General features: G+C 38.3%; 2 protein-coding genes across 11 annotated transcripts in view; one reads left to right on the top strand and one right to left on the bottom strand.

Moving 5' to 3' along the window:
• The window catches only part of LOC109622630 (potassium voltage-gated channel subfamily KQT member 1), a 601,129-nt gene that overhangs the window by 312,447 nt on the left and 265,547 nt on the right, over positions 1–23,135 (top strand). The window lies entirely within an intron of this gene.
• On the bottom strand, positions 10,133–16,646 carry LOC134288858 (tigger transposable element-derived protein 1-like). Its single transcript, XM_062854765.1, has 3 exons — positions 15,622–16,646; positions 10,630–11,675; positions 10,133–10,488 (listed from the first exon to the last, which is right to left on the bottom strand). The coding sequence occupies exons 1-3, from the start codon at positions 15,648–15,650 to the stop codon at positions 10,133–10,135; spliced, it is 1,431 nt and encodes a 476-aa protein (XP_062710749.1). The 5' UTR covers positions 15,651–16,646.

Genomic DNA, 23,135 nt, shown 5'->3' with positions numbered 1-23,135 from the left:
AATTTGAAAAAGTCCACAATAATAGGTTAAAAAAGTATAATGATTGAATAGCTATGCATAGTCGTCAATGTATAAATTGATGTATATATTGAAAATCCAATTATTTCCTAATTACGAATGATTTTTGTAAATATTAGTTACTAAATATGTTGTTAAAAAAAAAAATACCATAGGAATAATATGTTAGGATAGAGGCTTGCGTAGGATAGCTAGGAATATTTATTGAATTATTATATTAAATAAACAATTAACATATATAATTGTAGTAAGGTTCACAACAAAGCGGTTAACGATTGGAGAACATACGAATTAACTTAATTGATATTATATCGTAACTACTTATTAGGAATTGATAAAAAATAAAACAAAAAAATAATGATAATAGCAATAAATAAATTTTATGAGAATATGAAGAGACATAAAGAAATGAGGATGATGAATGAATCAGGATAATAAAAATAAGGTTTCGGGATATTTTGTACAGCTGAATTATAACAAAAATGCGTCCATCAATTCGGCATGAGTTTGAATGCAAGAACGATTTGAATGTACCGAAGAGCTGAAAAGGGGTAATTTGGGATGAGGAAACATAACTATGCAAAATGATTATTTGAAAAGGGTATATAGAAATTGGGAATGAAGAATTGGGCAATTGATATATTGGGAATAATATGATGGGAAATACAAAGTAATCTTGAAAGGGGATCATTGGGGTATATCGGGTAACAATAGCGGGGAATGTATAAGAAGAAAAATAATAACTTGAGAGATTCTTGAATAAAGAAGCAGCTCTATTTAACGTTAATACATATGGGATACATAATAAATGAGGTTTGAACAAACAAACAAAAGACATAAATTGTTGATTGAGAGTATTAATAATAAAAAGAAACGATGACAACAACCGAACGATTATTCTCTGAAATGATAAAGCAAAACGGATTAAACAAAAAAAAAACAATTTAGAAACAATTTAGACCCTAATGAAACTACGGAGGACGCTCCTATATAAAATGGCCATGTTACATAACATTTTTGAAAGTATATACGAGATCGGATGAAAATTGAATGATGAGGACAAGGGAGGGCCCCCCAGGATGCTTGTGAATGTTGAGTGTGAATGGTGAATGAATAACTAATTTGAAAAAAAAAAGAAAAATAATAATATGTGAATGAAAAATGAAGTAATATTTATAGATTCGGAATCATTAGGTTGCGTCAAGAAACAAAAACTAGAAATTAACATAAATATATTTATATTTTATCAAATCATGAATTAAACACAAGATCTAAGTCTCGTTACAGGTATCCATCCAAAAACCTTATTCGGTAAGGGGGAGAAGTCGTAGCAATAAGGCGATCAAGCCGAGCCTGCGAATGGAAACGGAGCAAACAGGAATTGAAAGAAAAACGCACTGGAGAGAATTCTGTAGTGAGATTTTTTGGAATTGGTAATACAGATGTTTATAGTGACCCTGCAGAAGCTTTCCATTGCTACAACTCACATTTTAATATTTTACGGTTTTTGAGTAAAAAAAAAAAAAAAAAAATAATAATAACAGTTTATGACTATTAAGAAAAGTAACGGTAACAAAGCATGATTAATGTAATGGTGCAGATTTAAAAAAAAAAAACTATTGTAAAGGTTATATTTTGCACATACAAGAAAAACGAATAATAATAACATGAAGACTAAAAGTTCAGTTTGACATGGCAGATCAATATTTTATAAATCGATGGTTTCGATAGAATTTAAATATAACTTCCTCGAGAGATGACGCGGGCGGACAAGACGAGAAGGCAACACCTGGCGAGAGCAATCAGAGGAGCAGTTCAACGGAACCTCTATGAAAACGTACCACAGCCAATTGGTACGATGACAAGGAATAACAGATCGGATGGAAAGTTGAAGGTCAAAGGTGTTGGTATGACGGAGGAGAGAATTCAGCGAACATAATTTTATCACCGGGGACGATTCAAGGTCAACTCGGGGGGCACATCTAGACAAACATTACTGAACATCTAATAATCTGCTAATATGGACCACCAAACAGTGCGGAACATCACGAAATACAACAACCACAACAACAACAATTCATACAAACATGTGATGAGAGACAAAAGGAAAGACGTCATCAAAGTTCCCGAAAATTTCCGACACAATGTAGTGTTCATCAACCGCATTATTTTTACCACTGCAGAAGCACTTACTTCGTGTTTTATACAAGAACAGTAGCCAAAACCAAAAACACGTCGTATTGACATCATCAAAAAAACTTTGGAATTTAAGTCAAATAATTACAAACGCTTTAGAGATTGTGCAACAATTCCACTATTTGCGCCAGGTCAAGGCAACAAGATTCACATCACAGTCGAGATTTATCCAAAACCAACCAAAACCAGAAGAAAGGGCGATAGCTTACCAACCACATCGCCGTAAATATCAATCATATACAATCCAGTTCGGAAGGCAGCTTGAGACGTTTTTCGAGAAACAACAGAAAACAACAGTAAAACTATTTTCAATGCAAACAATGACGCGGGAATTACAAGCATGGAGAACAATCCGACCGAGGTGATATCCGGGAACCCAAATTTCATGGCAAACACAGGGGTAACAGCAACTACATTATCTTCAGGACAAACCAGTATAACAAAAGTGCAACGATACCACTCATCTGAGACCTTAGACTAACCAAGCGATCTGGACATTTAACAAGAAGAGGTAGAAATCAATGGCAGACGAACAACCCCTACGACGAATCAAGAGGAGCAGCAGCGAGTACCAATGAAGTCAATCTCTTGAGGAAGAATGTAAGGAAGTTAATGCGGTAAATTTACGATTTTTTTGGAAGTTGAAAAACTGTAACTTAAAACATTTTGAGACACTTACAGGGAAGATGAAGATTAGTATAGCAATTTCAGATTATATATTAACAATCATCGTTAGCATCATCATTTAAATGCTGAGTTTTTTTTTTACGGGGGATACATTTTACCCACATACTAACATTTGAACGTGAAATTTTATACACGTTCAAACTCCGCTAAGTGGGAGGGCATGCATAGACCTAAATATTCCCACGCACTCCGATATTCAAAGTCAATTCAACTGAAACAAAAATGCATTTTCACCCCACATTCCCAACAGCTGCCCGGGGGGGATTTTAGATTCAATTTTCATAGTAGGGTCTACCTACCTCACGCGCGGCATATTGAAAGCAACGAAAATCGCACCATTCGTTATTGACCTAGTTTTTATAACCCATCATCGTCCGGTGGTGGCCGGGTGCGATCGTGTTGCAACGCGTTAGGTCCAGTCGGTGTGATGCAATTTCAATTACGCTTGGGACAACGATGGGTAATAAACCCGAAAGAATGATATGGAACCGCGACATCATATTGATCGCGCTGGAACAAAGATTGTTTATTTTTGTTTCGAAATCAAGGCGCCGAATTGGCCGGGTAAGGTTCTGAACTCAGGTGAACCTTAGCTGGAATGTTCTGAAATCGACACCGTATTGGCCGCATAGGGCGCCTGGCTTGTTTGCACTGGATTTGTTTTGTCTTCAAGTAAACCGAATGAAAAAAATGTTGGAGTACAATTTCAACCAACATCCGTGGCCGGGACCCGGCTAGGGTTCATTGTGCACAAGCAAGGGTACATTTGAATAACAAGGCGGTTGCTTTGTTTTGAAGAATTGGGTGCCAATTCCGAAAGACGATGAGGATGATGATGGTGACGATGATGATGATGGGGAGAATGATAATGACGTCGATGGTGGGGGTCAATTCTTTCACACACCCAAGCCTTGTATACGCTCAAGTGAGGCGGGGCTAGAAGATGTAGGCCTTGGTGTAAAGATTCTCAGTAGGTTTTGTGCGAACACGCCCAAGTCAGGCGTGGTTAGGAGATTTAAGTTTTTCGTTGGCATTAATATTCTTGGTAGGGCTTGGGAAACGCCCAAGATAGAAGAGTCGTGATGTTCTCAAGAAGAGAAGGATTTTAATCACGATGAGGACAAGTAGGATAGGTAGAGGTCTAGGTTTTGGACTTATTAGTATTTTCATTTGGTAGGGTTTTGGATACGCCCAAGTTGGTTCGGGCATTGTTAGGAATTATCGTGACATCTTCGGCAAGACGAGAATGATCGTAGGAGTTTTAGACACGCCCAAGCTGCTTCGGGTATTGCTAGGAAATTGAGGCTATAAATACGGAGGCTTTGGCTTCAGTCGGGGTCAGTCGTTGAGGGCCAGTAGTCGGGGAGTTCGGTGACAACGTTAACGCAGGCAGCACATCGGATAAGTCTTGAGCTCCCATGTGGGACACCTCTAGATACTGTCCTAAGGCTGTAGGTAGGACTTAGTAGTTGGTCAAGAAGAAGCTAGAAGTGTCTATAGATTATTAAACTTAGTAGTTCGATGAAGAAATACAGAAAATGTCAAGGTGATGTAAGAAAAAGTGAATCGTTGTAATATAAGATAAGTGATGGTTTGTGATACTTCAATATAGTTTATTAAAAAGATCGTCGGACTGTAATGAAATGAAAGATATCACATTCCGTGTAGTGTTTAATGCAGCCTCTGGACGGTACAGGGCGCTTCAACAGTTTCAAAATACAGACAAATACAGATTTTCTAAAATCCTGATACAGATTTTTGGAAAAATCATCTGGCATCCCTGTTCCGGAGTATGACCTGGCTCAGTTTTGTGGTGGCCATACTTGTAAAAGCGAATGCATCCTGAATTGTTATGTGGGTTGAAGTAGGTATTTGCCATCTGGTATGGGGGTTGTGTCCGAGAATCCGAATCAGCTGGAATACGCTTTTAATTGCATATAAAAGAATTTCCCATTGTTCTATTGTGATGGCTGGATGAATAAATTCAATCTCTTCATTACTAACTAGTGATACTATTGATAAATCCTATTCATGCTCACTGACATCCAAGTTGAAATAGAAAAGAAGTAGCCCTATTCGTCAATAGTATGGAGAAGATTCACATAAAAGAAAATGCAATATTACAACAATAAAAAAACGCCTTACCAAGAATGTCACGAGGTTTTGGAGATGACCTCTTAGGGGCTGTCCATAAACCACGTGGTCATTTTTTTGGGACTTCTCAACCCCCAAGCGTGGTCATTAGTCCATACAAAAAATTTTATTCGTCAATACAAAATGGTCATCGGCCGAACCCCCCTCCCACCCCCCCCCCCCCCCCCCTCATGACCACGTGGTTTATGGACAGCCCCTTATGCAAAGTTGGATTGGTCCTACCCCAAAACAAAAACTTTACCGGATTAATTTCATGTTTGGCATTAAATCGGGAATAAAACAAATATAAATAGACACTAAAAGCTGAAATGATCATAAGTGATCGCCTGAACCAAATCTTGTGCATTATATCAAGGTTTGTTCATTATTAACCAGAGGGCAGCCAAAGCTCATAGTGTCAATTCAAACTATTGCATTAAAAGCTCTCTGGTACACGTTCTCGATCACATGTGTAAGAATGAAGTATGCATTGTAAATTTCCTCCTATTTAACATCTAGGGAAAACATGAACAGCCTAGCTGCCCGACCATCCATCGCTGCATCGATTGGTTCGAAATTGCCGTAACATAACCAGCCGGAAGCTTTGCGATCCAGACACGGCACTCTGTTGCTGCAACGGAAACTATAAAAAATAGTGTAACAGATGTTCCGAACTGAAAGTTATTTCGAAACGCAGTTGGTAGCTTTGTGCAGCATGGCTTCCGGCAAATGACCGGGATGGAGTGCTGAAATAATGTGGCAATTGCAAGGAAGAAAATGCAGTCGAGGAAGAACTTTTAAGAGCTTTTAAACAAATGTGTACTTTGTGCAAATCACATAGAACACTAAACTAGTATCCAGGTAGACTGTGGGAGTTCCTCCTGAAGTTTCTTCAACAATTCCCTCTGGAATTTCTCCAAATAATAAATTCTTGAAGTTTTTCGGGAATCTCTACGAGACTTCCTGCCTGAAATTTCCCCTTCTAAAGTTGTACCAGAAGTTCTGCTTGCATTTCGACGGGGTCAAGCCTGGAGTTCAACGATTTTCTGCAAAAGCACCTCTGGTATTTGTTTAGGAAGTTTTTTCACACATTCCTCAAAGTGTTCTTCCAAGGCTTCCCTCTGAATTGTTCCTGGAATTTTTCCTAGAATTTCTCAGGAAGTCTTCCTGGAATTTCCCAAAGAACTCCTGCTGGAATTCTTTCAGGGCTTCCTTGTAAAGTTCTTTCAGAAATATCTACAGGAGTATTTCCCGGGATCATCCTATAGATTCTCTAGGCTAGATTTCTCCTGGAATTTCTTCCTGAATCTAGTTTTACGATGTTTCCTATAATCATATCTAGGAATAATGCTAGCGTTACTTCAAAGAATTCCTGTAGAGCCTTCTTCAAGATTTTTTCCATGGTTTTCTATTGCAGCTCTTCTAGGGATTTCTGGTGAAGGTTGCTCCAAGGTTCATTCCTGAAACACATTCTACGTATTTTACGAAAGTTTTCTCCACCAGTTAGCTCAAGGTTTATCTATTAAAGATTCTCCAGCTTTCTTTATCACTTTCAAAGATTTTTTTGCTACGAAGTTACTCTTGGATTTTATAATGGAGTTTCTGCAGAAATTTTCCCTAGACTACTTCCTAAGATTCTTTCTGAAGCTCTTCTGAAATCCAGAGATGTTTTCTGGAGCTCTTCCACAAATTTAGAAAATTGTTCCATAAAATTCCAACGGTGGATGTCTATCTTTATCAATCATTTCCATTAAATAATTAATTTCTACTGGAATCTATCATGGATTATTTCTAGGTATTCCACATATAGTTTTTTTTAGGTATTCCTGCTAGACTATGTAGATTTCTTGAAGACTTATTCCCAAAATTTCTCCTAACAGGACCTGGGATCGAATCCCACTCCCGATAAACTCACTAAATGTGAGTTCTTCCTTCGGAAGAGAAGTAAAGCGTGGGTCCCGAGATGAACTAGCCTTGGGCCAAAAATCTTGTTAATACAGATAAAAAAAAATCTCCTTTCCCAGAATTATGAATTATGCTGGAGCTGCTGGAAGGATTCCTACTGGGATCATCCTAAAAGAAAGAAGGGTTCCTAAAAGAATTCTTTCTGAAGTTTCTTCAGGCCTTCGCGCTGGAGATTTAGGGACTTAGGGACGTGAATCTCTCCAGGAATTCTCCCTACAGTTCTTGCTCGGCGGCTTCTTAGATTTTCACCTATGATTCCAACTCAGGTATTCCTCCTAGCTATTGTAGAGAGATTCCTCCAACAACTGTTTCAGAGATTCAGAAACTATCTTGGGCACTTCTTCTGAAGCTTCTTATAAGACTCTCCATGATGTTTCTTCAGAATTCCTCTTGATTTTTTTTAATAAATTGCTATTGAAGTTCGTCTAGGGATTTCTATTGGATTTCATCAAGAAACTTTCTCAGGTTGTTTTCTTTTAAGGACTCCTCTAGGAGTTTCTTAAGGGATTTCTTTTGAAGATCTTCCAGGGACAAATTTGCATCGATTACTTTAAAATCTTCGCTAACGTTTCGGTCCGGGGAGTCGATTTTCGCCACACCTACACACCAGAGTGTTCACACGTTTGTGCGTGGATGCCCCCTGGTAAGAGATATGTAGCAGATTACTGTGAAAGATGCGGCACAGTTCATTAGTTGCATTACCTATAGGTGTGAGAGGATAGATTGGTTATAGTTTACTGTGAAATTGGAAGGTAGGGAATGGGCTTTTTAATCTCGTTCCTAGTTCTAAAGATGGCTACGCATATTTATACAGAGAGAAAGTAGATATAAAAGAATACAAAGAGGAGGAAAAATACGGGCACGGGAAGATGGCACTAATTTCCCAAATGAAGGAGTACGTACCTCTGGATCCGGCTCGAGCTGACCATGATACCTTTAAGATACAGAAATGATGTTGTTCCAGGCAGTGCTGAAAATGTCATTTCGTCATATCTAAATTCAACCACGTCCAGCTCATTTAGACGCTCAACCTGAGAATATGGTAGTCTAGACTCCTACTACACGGCTTCCGTCTACACGGTCACCTATTACACGGATTCCTATTACACGGCCGTCCGTGTTGTAGGAACCTCAGAGCTTATGGGATTTTGCCTAATTGGGGGTGAGAGCGAATATCTCAGGCGTATTACAAGATAGCACCATACTATCTTTGGCAAAGTTGTAGTACTAGAATAGATCTACCATCCAATACCCACTAACATCCAATTAGTTGGCAATTTGGCCGCTAGAGGCGCTATGTAGAAGTGCTTGCTATGTACACTCGCCAGTAGAAGCACTTATAAGTTATAACATGCGATATCTCAAGATCTACTTTATTTGGAACTATGATGTCTTCGGCAAAGTTGTTCAGTAGGTCAAGAGCAATCTGGTGATACACCAATTAGTTTGTGATTTCGCCGCTAGGTGACGCTAGTCGTCAAGTAAAGTTTCAAACTTCTCTATCTCGGGATCTAGAGCAGATACAAAAATGTCGTCTTCGGCAAAGTTCTTCAGGAAGTCAAGAGCTATCTGGTGATTCAACAATTGATTGGTGATTTCGCCGCTACGTGGCGCTAGTCGTCAAGCAAAGTTTCAAACTCCTCTATCTGGAGATCCAAAGCAGATAGAAAAGAGTCGTCTTCGGCAAAGTTCTTCAGGAAGTCAAAATCTACCTGGTAGTTCTACATTTGAATGGTGATTTCGCCGCTAGGTGGTGCTAGTCGTCAAGTGAAGTTTCAAACTTCTCTATCTCGGGATCCAGAGCAGATACAAAAATGTCGTCTTCGGCAAAGTTCTTCAGGAAGTCAAGAGCTATCTGATGATTCAACAATTGATTGGTGATTTCGCCGCTAGGTGGCGCTAGTCGTCAAGCAAAGTTTCAAACTTCTCTATCAGGAGATCCAAAGCAGATAGAAAAGAGTCGTCTTCGGCAAAGTTTTTCAGGAAGTCAAGAGCTATCTGGTAATTCAACAATTGATTGGTGATTTCGCCGCTAGGTGGCGCTAGTCGTCAAGCAAAGTTGCAAACTCCTCTATCTGGAGATCCAAAGCAGATAGAAAAGAGTCGTCTTCGGCAAAGTTCTTCAGGAAGTGAAAATCTATCTGGAAATTCTACATTTGAATGGTGATTTCGCCGCTAGGTGGTGCTAGTCGTCAAGTAAATTTTCAAACTTCTCTATCTCGGGATCCAGAGCAGATAGAAAAATGTCGTCTTCGGCAAAGTTCTTCAGGAAGTCAAGGGCTATCTGATGATTCAACAATTGATTGGTGATTTTGCCGCTAGGTGGCGCTAGTCGTCTAGTAAAGTTTCAAACTCCTCTATCTGGAGATCCAAAGCAGATAGAAAAGAGACGTCTTCGGCGAAGTTCTTTAGGAAGTCAAAATCTATCTGGTAATTCTACATTTGAATGGTGATTTCGCCGCTAGGTGGCGCTAGTTGTCAAGTAAAGTTTCAAACATCTCTATCTCGGGATCCACAGCAAACAGAAATGTGTCGTCTTCGGCAAAGTTCTTCAAGAAGTTAAGAGCTATCTGGTGATTTAACAATTAATTGGCGATTTTGCCGCTAGGTGGCGCTAGTCGTCAAGTAAAGTTTCAAACTCCTCTATCTGGAGATCCAAAGCAGATAGAAAAGAGTCGTTTTCGGCGAAGTTCTTTAGGAGGTCAAAATCTATCTGGTAATTCTACATTTGAATGGTGATTTCGCCGCTAGGTGGCGCTAGTCGTCAAGTAAATTTTCAAACATCTCTATCTCGGGATCCACAGCAAATAGAAATGTGTCGTCTTCGGCAAAGTTCTTCAAGAAGTTAAGAGCTAACTGGTGATTTAACAATTAATTGGTGATTTTGCCGCTAGGTGGCGCTAGTCGTCAAGTAAAGTTTCAAACTTCTCTATGTGGAAATCAAGAGCAGATAGAAAAATGTCGTCTTCGGCATAGGTCTTCAGGAAGTCAAGAGCTATCTGGTAATTCCACATTTGAATGGTGATTTCGCCGCTTGGTGGCGACAATGTGATATTTTTCAACAAAAGAATTAAATTCATTCTCTCGTTTTATTCATATTTTAGAAATAAAAAAATGCAACAGTTAATGAAGTTTACTTTGTCTTTTCCTCTTTCCATTCTGTGAGCAGACGCTTGAGCTGGGGATGGAATTCTTGCATGATGTCCTGCATCTTCTGGCTTCGTTCCATATTACTGTCCAGTGCGCAGAAGCTTTCTAGTTCGCTCAGTTGTCTGATCCTATTATCAATTTCTTCAGCATCCGGTGGTGGGACAACGACATCGATCTCGCTTGCTGGTTCTGGCTCCAAGATGGCAACAATTTCATCCACTGTTGCCGGTTGATCCCTGATCATGTCCTTTATGTCATCACCCGTTATTCCAGCCGCTCCGAAGTCTGCACCCATCTGAACAATTTCGTTCAGTACCGCTTCGTCCTCGGTTGGTGGCTCTGTTTGTTCAAAATAGCTGGGAATAATTTTCTTCCAGCAATTTTGTAGTGTGGATGGTTTGATTTCCGATACTGCTGCTTGCACACAATCGAAGCAGTTTTTTAAATCAAATTTCTTCTACGAATCAATCAATGACGAACTGTCTCTTTCTGATGTCTGTAGGATGTGTCGGTAGCTTTTTTTGATGTAGAGCAACTTGAAGTTTCTAATTATGCCCTGATCAAGGGGTTGAATCAAGGATGTGGTGTTGGGAGGCAGATAAAGCAGCTTCACGTTGGGATGGTCGAACGTTGTCGGATGCGATGGCGCGTTGTCCAGCAAGAGAAGAGCCTTGAACCCGATATTCCGTGAACGGCAGAAGCTTTCAAGTTCCGGAGCAAAACAATTCTCAACCCAGTCATTAAAGATGTCCTGTGTCATCCAACCTTTTTTATTGCTTCGGTAGTGCACAGGAAGGTTTGAATGAATCACATCTTTAATTGCCCTCGGTTTAGCCACATTATTAATGACAAGAGGCTTTGTCATCAAAGACCCAGCAGCATTGGAACAAAAAAGGATTGAAAATCCCTTTTTGTCGGCCTTTGCTCCAGGCATTTTCTTAGTATAATCCGAGACGTATGAATTTTGGGGCGTTTTTTTGTAGAAAAGTTTGGTCTCGTCGCAGTTGAACACTTGATCAAGACAATACCCACCAGCTTTGATTTCCTGTTCAACGAATGCCGGGAAGGTTGCAGCAGCCTCAATATCAGCCGAAGCCATTTCACCATGCAGACGAACGTTGTGGATTCCGTACCGCTTGCAGAATTTCTGGAACCAGCCCTTGGATGCATTGAAAGGCTTGATATTTCCCTCTGCTACTCCATGCTTTTTGTTGTAAACGGAGTAGAACTCCAGAGCCTTTTCTGTGATGTAATTAAAGTCCACTGGAAAGCCGCGCTCGGTGTTACACTCTATCATTGAATTCAACGCGTTTTCCATGTCCAAAAAAACGGGATCCCGCAGCCGATGAACTTTACCGCTTATTTTAGAAGCTACTGGCCCAATCTTCTTTATATCGCATTTCTGTCGGATGATTGTACGAATGGTGGACTCGTTTACATGTAAATTGGCTGCGATGGTTGCATAGGACAATCCTTTTTCTTCCACATCTTCGATAATCTGAAGCTTTTCTTTCAAACTCAATGATCTTCGTTTCTGTAAAAAAAATGAAACGAATTTCATTTGTAGAGTGACAGAATTGTACGACAACAATGTATTCTGCGATTATTAACAAAAATCAATGAATTCATGAATCCTGACAGAAGATGCATTTATAAAAAGTATTTATTCAATTTGACAAAAAATGTCGTGCTCGGTAATGAATTACCGAGTTCCCAATAGCTGAGCTGTCTCATATTCTCGGTGTTCGGTAATCCGGCTAAAAGAGACGTACATATCGTCGGTTTCCTGCAATAGGGGCACAACTCAAAAAATGTGAATTTTCAGAATAAGCGTTTGAAAATTGGCAATCATGAAGCACCTCCTGCAAATTCACTTATTTCTCTCATCATTTGACAAAAGTAAACAAATTTTGATTCTTGTATCATTGAAAGGGGCTGAAGGACTATCTGTTTCATGAATTTTTGACAACTATTTTTCAACGACTATTGAAAAAGTTGACTGATTTTGAGTTGTGCTCTTACTGCGGAAAATTGGTGAAAATGCCCAAATCTCGCGTTTCACAACGAATTTTGGAACGGGTCTTTGTGAGATGAAATTTTACATAGTTTTTCATCATTTACCATCAAAATCTCAAAAATGACAAATTTTGAGTTGTGCCCCTATTGCAGGAAACCGACGATATGTGCATATATATTTATTTATTTATTTATTTATTTATCTTCGACATAATAAAAATATCGCACAGACAAAATTAACTTATCTACTAATTCTTAACTTAAAAACATTCTTCGAAATTCCAAAGTCAAACATTGAGGCTACTTCATTGAAGCGTGTACAACAAACGTCTAGAGGGTTGTTCATTCCGTATGTAGTGCGGTGAAACGAACGGCGAAAAAAATCTGGCTGACGAGTTTCTCGGGACGGGGCATTGAATCGAAGCTTCTCAAGTATGTCTGCACAGTCGACGTGGCCCGACAGGACATCAAACACAAACATTCGCTGTAGAAATGCACGTCTGCTTGACAATGTTTGAAGATCCATTAGCATGCATCGATTACTTCGTTTGTCTGGTGGCCAAAGACAAAAACGGCTACCACGCAATCAAAGCTTGCAAAAATTCAACATCTTGCGTTCATTGTTGCTACAGGAGCGATGCGAAGCACTCCATCAAAAGCTTTAGATGCGATTCTCAATCTGCTTTGCCTGACGTGCAATTAGAAGCAGAGAAGGAATTGCTGAGACTTACACGAGTTGAAAAGTTTATGTCAGGTGATCTTGTTGGTGTTTTCTTCAACGAAAAACTTCGTAATATTATTGAGTTCGTTTCGTAAAAAAATCTCTTCGACTCAAAAAAAAAAAACAGATTTGTTTCTCTCTTTTTAGTCGGAATGGTATAAAACAATCTTTAAAAATAGCACACATTCGTCCACTTGAATATAACAGGCTTCAAAATACGTATCTTTTGTTTGATTCCTACAGTACTAGCCATTCATCTGGTGGCGCCTATTAAAACCGTCCACAGAACGCACACAAAAGATTTACCCTGACTAAATCTGTTTTTGCAGTCGCCGGGTGTCACGGATAATCAGCCGCCGGTGTACAAATAAAATGGGCGCAATCTTATCGCCGTAAATGGCTGTTGGCTAAAATCATAAGGATCTAAATAATTAAGCTGGGATATAAATACTTTTTATTTATTTCTTGTTCTATCGATTGTTTTTCAAAACTTTAATGTGTGATTTCAATAGAATTCAAAACAGTAAACTGGTTTTACGGCCAGATTGTCAGTTTCTTTCATAAACAAGCTTGCGCTTGAGCAGTGTGAGCATTATTACGATAGAAAAGTAGAATAACTAGCCACAGAAGTCCAATGTCGGGGCTGTTCGTGTGACTAACATCTAGTTTGCCACGCCCTTACAGCGTCATTAGCGGTACTAGAAGTGTCAAATAAATTTTGTTTACCAAAACAAAATATCCTTTACAAGATGAATACCTAAAAACGATGATTAATTACAATTAGAGTTATCAATTTAATTAAATAGGAAAAGTGACAAAAGCGCCATTGGAGTTCTAGTGTATTTCTATTGATAGAAACAAGCCGGAGTTCCTACCTTCGCTTTTGTTGTCGTTTCCTGTGACATGATGTTACTTTTCTCACTATCTTTAACACAAGTAAGAAGTTGGATTACCGAAAAGCTACCGTCAAAACACGCACAAAACCACCGCCGGAAATAGTTGCAAGCTTTCAGAGAACGCACGCTATAAAACGAATAGCACAGTACACTGTGGTACGCTTCAATTAGGCACTAATACAACAACAGAAACAATTCATCTGTCAAAATCATTATGCACTGAACGAAATCAGCTATTCTACATTGATTTTTTTATTTGATATTCAGCAAATTCTCAAATGGAACAATTAATGATTAACTAATGATTGCGTTGATAAAAATGATTGAGTCGTTCTTAGATAAGAGCAATTAACAGATAATGGGTAGTAAGCAGAAAGTGAGAAATTTCTTGGCCTATCCCGATGCGTGGAATATTCAAGCAAGGAATCGCTCGAGAAATAAGCAATCGTTTGATTTCACTTGACCCTACACAGAAAGGAATCATGAAAATTAAACAACACATAAGATAAGCATAGACTGAAAATTTTAGCAGAAGCTACAAAATTACAGCCATTTACCGTGAGATGATACTGTCCGCTCAGGAATCAGCCAATCATGCGTACTGTTAACAGATTTTGAGACACATGCGCTTGAAATTTACATGCAGTAATGTAAACGCAGGGGTGTAAGGTCCCACCCTCTACGCCCACCCAAACATGCCCACCTGCGCGCCATCTACTGTTGGTTCTAATTTGTAAACATCCTTTGTTTAATGGTTTTATAAACATCAACATAAGCACAAACATCAGTGTTTTTCTCTCGATTTAGATGCTTATGATCAGTGTTGTCGGTAATTATCGATATTTCTTGAGTCACAGTGTTCAATTATCCTTTCATTTGAGAAAAATAATCGCCCAGGGAGATTTCAACTTTTAGCCGATTTTCGCTCTTCAAACAAAGCAACAACAAAAACAAGCGAGAGTACAGGCTAATATTTCATAATGGTGAAAACAGAACACTGATTTTTTCTGAATTATTTGAAACGGTATTTAATTCAATTTTGTAATCGAAAATTGAACTTTTCTTGTTTGGTAGTTACGTCTTTTTACTGGTTCTAAAACATGATAGAGGGTAGGCGAAATTTGTTCCCAGTTGACAGTCAACTTCTACTCCTGCGTAAACGAGGACAGCTACGCTCAGTCGCAGCGGAAACTGCTCTCTCTCGCTCTCTGTGGCCGAAGCGGTACAACAGTTTGTTCCTTTATGGTGGACATGTGTATCTTTTATTGCCTTCTCTTCAGCTCTTCAGCTAGACCAGGGGTGTAAGGTCCTACCCTCTACACGGAGAAACTCAAGTACCTAAATTTGAGTTTTTTAAACTCACTTTTAAGTTCTTTTTTGTCTCTCATCCACTCTCTTTGTTGTTGTCAGAGAGCGAAGAGCAAATCAACCCAACTTTGACAGTTCGGATGACTTTTTCGTGATCGTTGCGGACGAATGGTCGTTTAGATGGATTGCCTATTAATGCGGAAGGAATTCAGGATCCATATAGCTAATGCGGTAAGTGCACTGGTATTCAGCGTGACAATGCTGCAGTTGACGGGTTCGATTCTCAGTCAGTCCAGGAACGTTTCATTTAATTGTTTAACTTCATGACTAGCAACACCTCGTTACGGTGTTGTAATCAATTGCAATTGCGGAATCAACAGATTGCTCCTGACCTTCCGAAAAAAAAAACTCGAAGACGATACTTTTCTATTGGCTTTGCATCCCGAGATAAAGCAGTTCAAAACTTCACTTGACAGCTAGTGCCACCTAGCGGCGAAATTACCAACTAATTCGGCGCATAGCCATATTGACTTCCTGAAGCACTTTGCTGAAGACGACATTTTTATATCTGCTTTGCATCCCGAGATATAGCAGTTCAAAACTTCAAACTAACGTTACCTAGCGGTGAAGTCCCCACCTTATTATTGAATCACCAGATTTCTCTTGACTTCCTGAAGAACTTTGCCGAAGACGACACTTTTTTATCTGCTCTGGATTCCGAAATAGCGGAGTTTAAAACATTACTTGATAAACTAGCGCCACCTCGCAGGGACATCACCAATTAATTGTTAAATCATCAGACAGCTCTTGACCTCCTGAAGAACTTTGCCGAAGACGGCACTCTTCTATTTGCTCTGGATTCACAGATAAAGAAGTTTGAAACTTTACTTGACAACTAGCGCCACCTAGCGGCGAAATCGTAAACTAATTGCTGAATCATCAGATAGCTCTTGACTTCCTGAAGAACTTTGCCGAAGACGACACATTTCTATTTGCTCTGGATCTCGAGATAGAGAAGTTTGAAACTTAACTTGACGACTAGCGCCACCTAGCGGCGAAATCACCAATCAATTGTTGAATCACCAGATAGCTCTTGACTTCCTGAAGAACTTTGCCGAAGACGACATTTTTGTATCTGCTCTAGATCCCGAGATAGAGAAGTTTGAAACTTTACTTGACGACTAGCGTCACCTAGCGGCGAAATCACAAACTAATTGGTGTATCGCCAGATTGCTCTTGACCTACTGAACAACTTTGCCGAAGACATCATAGTTCCAAATAAAGTAGATCTTGAGATATCGCATGTTATAACTTATAAGTGCTTCTACTGGCGAGTGTACATAGCAAGCACTTCTACATAGCGCCTCTAGCGGCCAAATTGCCAACTAATTGGATGTTAGTGGGTATTGGATGGTAGATCTATTCTAGTACTACAACTTTGCCAAAGATAGTATGGTGCTATCTTGTAATACGCCTGAGATATTCGCTCTCACCCCCAATTAGGGGAAATCCCATAAGCTCTGGGTATCCTACAACACGGATTCCTACTGCACCCCCGAACCAACCGTGTAGTAGGAGTCTAGACTGTATATGAAAAACTTTTGCGGCTAGACCACTTCTACAAGAAAGTCACGGAAAACCGATCTTTTTCGAATGTTTAAGGTAAATGTCACGGACTACCTTCAAAAAATGCCAATGATATTCATGGTGAATATCAAATGGCATTTTTCGAATATAGTCCGTGACATTTACCTTAAATATTCAAACAAAGAGCGGTTTTCCGTGACTTTATTGTAGAACTGGTCTAGCCGCACAAGTTTTTCATATACCATATTCTCAGGTTGATCGTCTAAAATGAGCTGCATTTGCTTGAATTTAGATGTGTCAAAATGACATTTCAGCACTGGTTCCAGGACATTCTGCATACGAATCAGAAGTTTAGGTCATAAGACCATCAATCCCGTCGTAACCACTTTTGTAATTTAGTTAAATCCACCAATTAAAAAACAAACGACAATCATGAGATAATTTTGTTACTCCAAATTACTGTCTCTGCAAAAAGATTCAAATTTCAATTTTCCCAGCCAAAACCACTTTTCACAATGGGGTGCATCAAGCACAATCATCATCACCGCACCGCCCATCGGCAAGTCGCCGTTTTCTCCAAATCATCACTTTGCCCACATTCGTCGTCCTGCTGAACTCAATTTTCGCGGGCTCGTTGATTGCTGCTAGCTTTCGGAGGAGGCGGTTTCTTCAACCACGCTACGGCAAAAGTTTCCTTCCTCGCGGGACATAATGAGGGTAGTGGCTTTTTATTTGTTCCACTTCACAACCAAAACCAAGTCGTCTGTCAATATTTTCCGCCGCTGCACATTGGAGTAAATCACATCAAAACCTGATCATAAGTGGAAAAACTCAAAATGAAGTAATTGGGTTTTCCGTTGTGTTTTTGCCAAGTGTAGTTATCGTGTAATCATTTGACAGCTAAGCAGTGTACAAATGTTTTGTTTACGCTTATCAGAAGAGGTTAAGTGAAGCTGAAGTTTAGCCGTTTTCTTTGATATAACTCACAGCGCGTGCTAGTTTTGACCGTACAAAGTGAATGAAATTTATAGTCAATCAATTCAACAATGCAGTTTGTTAAAGAAGGTTAATGTTGTTATTCTGTTAATTTGAAACCCAAACAAATTGACGTTGAATTTACATACAATATATGAAAATATTGAAAAAATATTTGATGGAATCCTTTACCGTACATTCAAAATGAAATAAGTTGATTTTCCGGCTGTTTCCGGAAAAACTGCGTTTAGTGTATGATAAAACTATTGTTCCTCTTTCAAATGCAGAAAGAAAACCTTCCGGATGTTTCCGATTTCAAAAGTTGCAACAGTTTGAAAAAATCGTGATAATTATATTATTATATGATATTATTTGCCTTAAAACACTATTTGGCCCTCTGAACGTATTTTTGCTGAAAACTAGAACTCAATAGCTTTCAAGCAAAAAAAAAGAAGTTTAAAATCGGCCAACTGGTTCAAAAGTTGTGATTTTTTGAAAAAAAAAATAGTCTCGAAAAATCTTGACTAAAATTGGTCACCCTAATGACGAAATAAAAAAACTATGAAACTATGAAATACGTTTCATTACTAATTTGGGTTGCATTTGGTTTGTGAAAATGCATCAAAATAATTTTGATCAGTTTTGATGTACTAGGTGCTCCACTGTGCGCTGGTTGGCCGCTGCGGCGGAGGCTGATCACAGTCTACTAACCTATAGAAGGACATTGCTGCAGCCAACCGAAAGAAACGCCGCGATGGGCAACACCAGGATTGAGATTCCTTAAAATGTCATCCTTTTCACTGGAGGAGATGTCGTCGTCGTCATCAACATCGTCGCAGCCGCCACCGTTTTCGTCATCGTTGTTGAAGCGCGACTGAGTGCACCTCATTATGATGCAATTACTTACAGTCTCGCGCAGAGTGCTGCCACTGCTCGTTGGCTGGCTGGCTGGTGGAAGGATGATGGTAGAAGTAGCAAACGAAGTGATGGTCTCCTAATGAATCACTTTGGGAAATTTACGGCTAAAAAGTGCAGCAAGCATACTTCGCTCCGCAAGGGAATTGCCGTTGCTGGGATGAGCGAGCGAGCGAGTATACACCAGCCAGCAGTTCAGTCAGTGAGGGAAATTAATTATGACACTAGAATGGTGGTTTTTCCTCGCACTTGGGAGAAGAGCTGCTTTTGCGGTTTGCAAGTGCGGTTTAAGACAATTAAGCGAAGCGCAAAAAAAGAAAATTCTGAATTGCAAAGTAAATTATGTTTCAGCCGGTTGGCTAGAATAGTGGTTTTTTTATTTGATTTTTGCGAGATCTGCTTGTTTGCCCAAACTATTTTTATTGTTGTTTGTTGTAACTTATCAACTCAGACAAAACCTGCTTCTCGACTCATGAGCACTTCCACAGTAATCAGCTGGGAGATTTCTTTTCGAATGGATCAATTTAGTATTTGATTATCGTGTAGAAGACAAGGTGTAAATAGTGGGCCGGTCTCAGCGAGAATTACCCATGTACATACTAGTATTTATTGCTAAATAACGGATAAACCAATATTTAGCTAGCGTATTACGATCGAAATCTTTTGTCTCCAGTTTTATGTATGATCAGGGTACGAAAAACGGATCACGCCGAAAAACAAACGCTTTGTCCTAAGCGGTGCATGTCGGTAACAAAGGCGCCCCGCAACAAACGCATGTCAAGCGATGAGAGCAATAAAACAAATATCGCTTGCCGTGCGTGTGCCGATATTTCGGCTTTTCTGCTGAAATTTTCGATCCACATCATCGAATTTATGAGCATTTGGACGAATTAAGACTCTTGCCATCCTTAGAGTCGAGTTTCAGTTGTAAAACAATGAGAAAATCACGATGTGAATAGAACGAGACAAATATTCCTACCGTTTTTGTTGTGAACAAACTCGGGAGCGATTTTGTCATTATCTGCTAACGAAAAAACAAAGCGTTGTTGCCGTGCCTTCTTTGTTGCCTGTTTTTCGCTTGCGGTGCCATATTTTGCGTACACTGTGTATGATTGATTCAAAAGCCATTGAGCAATAGACATACACAATAACGTTATTTGCATAAATGTCCCAAAAACTCAAAAAGTTCAAAGTATCATTCATTTTAAAATGTCTCCGAGAGGAGCGGATCTGAAGTAATGGTTAAAGCACCTTACTATCACGCCGAGGACCTGGGATCGAATCCCACTCCCGACAAACTCACAAAATGTGAATTCTTCCTTCGGTAGAGAGTGTCACAATTTTTTTTTTACGAAATCTGGCATGAATTGCTTCATGAATTGGATCACATTAGAAATTGCGATTAGAGATTCCTTTAGAGAACCTTTCAAAAACATCTGCAAGGATTCTTCTAAAAAAAATCTTTTTCAATTTCCTCACAGTTTCTGTCTAAAAATGAAATCATTCGGAAATTTTCTTCAATTGGAATGTTTGGAAAATCTTCCTATTCTACAAATTCCACAAAACTCAACTTACATGATTGACTTCTGAAATTCCTCCAATTTTTTCATTCATTTATCCATGAGTTTGAGCAGAAATTCCATCATCGATTCTTTCAGAAATTTGTTAGAAGATTCCTTCAGAAATTTCTTTAGACTTTTATTAAGAAATTTCTCCACAAATTCCTTCAATAAAACTTTCAGATATGCCTTCAAAATTAGACCAGGGTTTTCTTTAGAAAATCTTTCAGAGATTTACCCTTTTTTTTCGAGACTTTTCTAGATTATGTTTTCGTAAAATCCTACGAGTATTGCTCAAAAGAATTTTCTCTCAAACGATCTTCCAAGGACTTTTTTTTCCGAAATTTTCTCCAGGGATTTTTTTTCTTTGGAAATATTAATTTCTGTCAGAACATCTTCCTGGGATTTCTTTAAAAATTCATCTAGGCAGTCTTTTTTTTTAATGTGAGATCCATTCGGAAATGTTCTTCGAGGATTCCTATAGGTATAGAGTCTGCCCTAAGGGTTCCATCACAATTATTTCGGAAAATCTCGCATGGCTTTTATTATAAATTCGACTAATAAGTTCTTTAGAATTACCTCCAGATTTTCTTCCGGAGATTTCAATACAAATTTCTCCAAGAATTACTTTTAAAAAACTGTCCAAGATTTTTCGATAATTCTTTCATGAACCTTTGCTGAAATCCATCCTAGAAATTACTCCCAGGGATTCTTAAGGAAATTCTTACAGGGACTCCTATAGAAACTTCTCTTAGATTAACTTTAAAAAATCATCCAGGAAATCCTAAAGATATTCAGTCAGAAATTCTTTCACAAAATCTTCTAGGCATTCCTTTAGACTTAAAAATGTCTTCTAGAAATTTCTCCTAGAATTCCTTAAGGAAGTCTTGCATGCATAGCTTCCAAAAATGTTGCATCCTTTAGAATATATTTTAAAAATTCCTTTCAAACAAACTTGCACAGATTGTTCCAGAAATGCATCTACGAATTTCTTCAGATTTTTTTCATAGAAATTCATAACTGCTTCAATATTTTTTCATTAGCTTTCTGAAGATTTTTTTTTCAAGGATTGCTTTAGAAATTCTACAAAAGATTATTAAGGAAATTCTCAAGATTTCTTCATACTGCTTTAGATATTCCTTCAAGGCATTTCTTTTCCAGAAACTTCTCCAAGGAAGTGTAGAATTAGCACAAGTAAAAATACACAGTAATATAAATTATAATACTTCTCCAAGGAATTCTTAGAAAATCTCCCAAGGATTCCTTCAGATTTTTTTTTTCTATACATTTTTTTCAGAGATCTTACAAGGATTCTTATGGAAAAGCTGGAAGAAAACCTTGCAGAGATTCCTGCAGAAATTTACACAGGGATTTCAACAAAAACTCCGCCGGATATTTCTCTATGTATTTTCTCAGAAATTCCTCCAGGGTTTCCTCGTCCTTATAGGTATTTAAGTACGGATTCCTCCTAAAATTCATTAAATAAAATGTTTTTTTTTATTAACGGGATTCCTCCAGGATTTTTTTTTTTCAAAAATATCCCAAGAGGGTTTGTTAGGTATTCCACCAATGGTTTCCAGGTGTTTATTCAAAATTTCCTTCTGGAATTTCTTCATCAAATCGATCTATGGATTCTTAAAAGATTCCTCATTTTTCATAAACTCTTTCTGGAATTCATTTAGTATTTTCTTCAATTTTTTTTATTTCTTCTGAAATTTCTTCAGCGACACTTTCGGATATATCTTCAATATCCCTAGAATAATTTCAGAAATTTCAGCAGGGATTTATTCAAAAGTTGTTCCATGGATTATTTCAAAAGTTATTCCAGCAGTTTCTTCAAGAATTCCTCAAGCGGTTTCTTCACATTCATGGGAATGTACCAGTGAAGGAGCCCTGAAATCGGGGAACCTTGACTAACTAGCTCTGATTTTACATTGACAGTACTGGAAACAATTTATCACACATCTAGACAGTTTTCTACCGAAACATTGACCTTTTTGTGGAGTTTATTATAAACTTTGTAATTCAGTCGTCTGAGTACACGCCAAGATAGTATAAGGCATCTACCAAAAATATCGGGAACACGTTACAATTCTCGGTGAGGAAGTCACAAGAAATGTTGAAAGAAGTTTGCATGCATCCGTCAAAAATGTTGTCATTGCTAAGGGGTCCTTAAAAATATCGTCAGAGAATTACCCCATATACTCTGCTCATCGTAATCATCGACAAAACGAAAGATATTTATAAAAAATGTTAGAAAAGTGCCTTTTTTTATTATCGTACAAATTGGGCCGAAGGGTCTCAGATTTTCATGAAGCTTTTTCCATAGGTGCATGGATAAATTAATAAAATAAAATTGAGAAAAATTCAGGGTCGTCTATTTTCCTGGAAAATTCAGGTGGATTTTTTTGTTTTCCCCTGATAATTTGATTGATTAATTGATTGATTAATTTGAAAAACCATAACTAAAAAACGAAGCATCGTAGAAACAAAAACGAAACGAAAGCAATTTTTTTCAGAAATCAAAAAAAATATGAACTGGAACTGGAGTGCACTTATTTTTCGTTTTTGAGTTATGGCCAATTTTGTTGAAAAATGTCCAAATGTGCCATAAAAGCCTCTTTTTTAATCTTAACTCAAGAACGAAGCATCGTGGAAACAAGGTTTTTTAGTGAAAAAGCAAAAGCAATTTTTTTAAGAGTCCAAAAAAAATATGAAGTGGAAAAAGTTTTCCACAAAATTTTCCACCGTTGAGAATATTTATAAAGAAAAGCCAGAAAAACTGTGCCCGAATTCGTGAAAAATTTTCAAAAAAATATTTTTGAGAAGGTGATTTTATAAGCTTTGATCGCAGAAATTTTTGGAATGCATTTTTTTTTTTCTTTCTTGAGTTATGATCAATTTTGTGAAAAATGACCATGTAAGCCTATATCATGCAAAATGGATATGGAGAATATGTCCGAAGTCCAAAAATGAAGGCCAGAATATCCAAGATGGCGATCGTAAATC

Source organism: Aedes albopictus, chromosome 2, assembly GCF_035046485.1.
Source record: "Aedes albopictus strain Foshan chromosome 2, AalbF5, whole genome shotgun sequence".
NCBI classification, from domain to species: domain Eukaryota; kingdom Metazoa; phylum Arthropoda; class Insecta; order Diptera; family Culicidae; genus Aedes; species Aedes albopictus.
This window is presented reverse-complemented; position numbering and strand designations above follow the sequence as displayed.

What these genes read in the sequence shown, in the direction of transcription:
- LOC134288858 (XM_062854765.1), bottom strand. Translation starts at nt 15,650, where the DNA reads ATGTCGTCTTCAGCAAAGTGCTTCAGGAA. An exon ending in TCAGCAAAGTGCTTCAGGAA is followed by an intron (nt 11,676 to 15,621) that starts GTCAATATGGCT and finishes ACAGAAACGAAG; the next exon opens with ATCATTGAGTTTGAAAGAAA. An exon ending in ACAGACATCAGAAAGAGACA is followed by an intron (nt 10,489 to 10,629) that starts GTTCGTCATTGA and finishes TTGAACAAACAG; the next exon opens with AGCCACCAACCGAGGACGAA.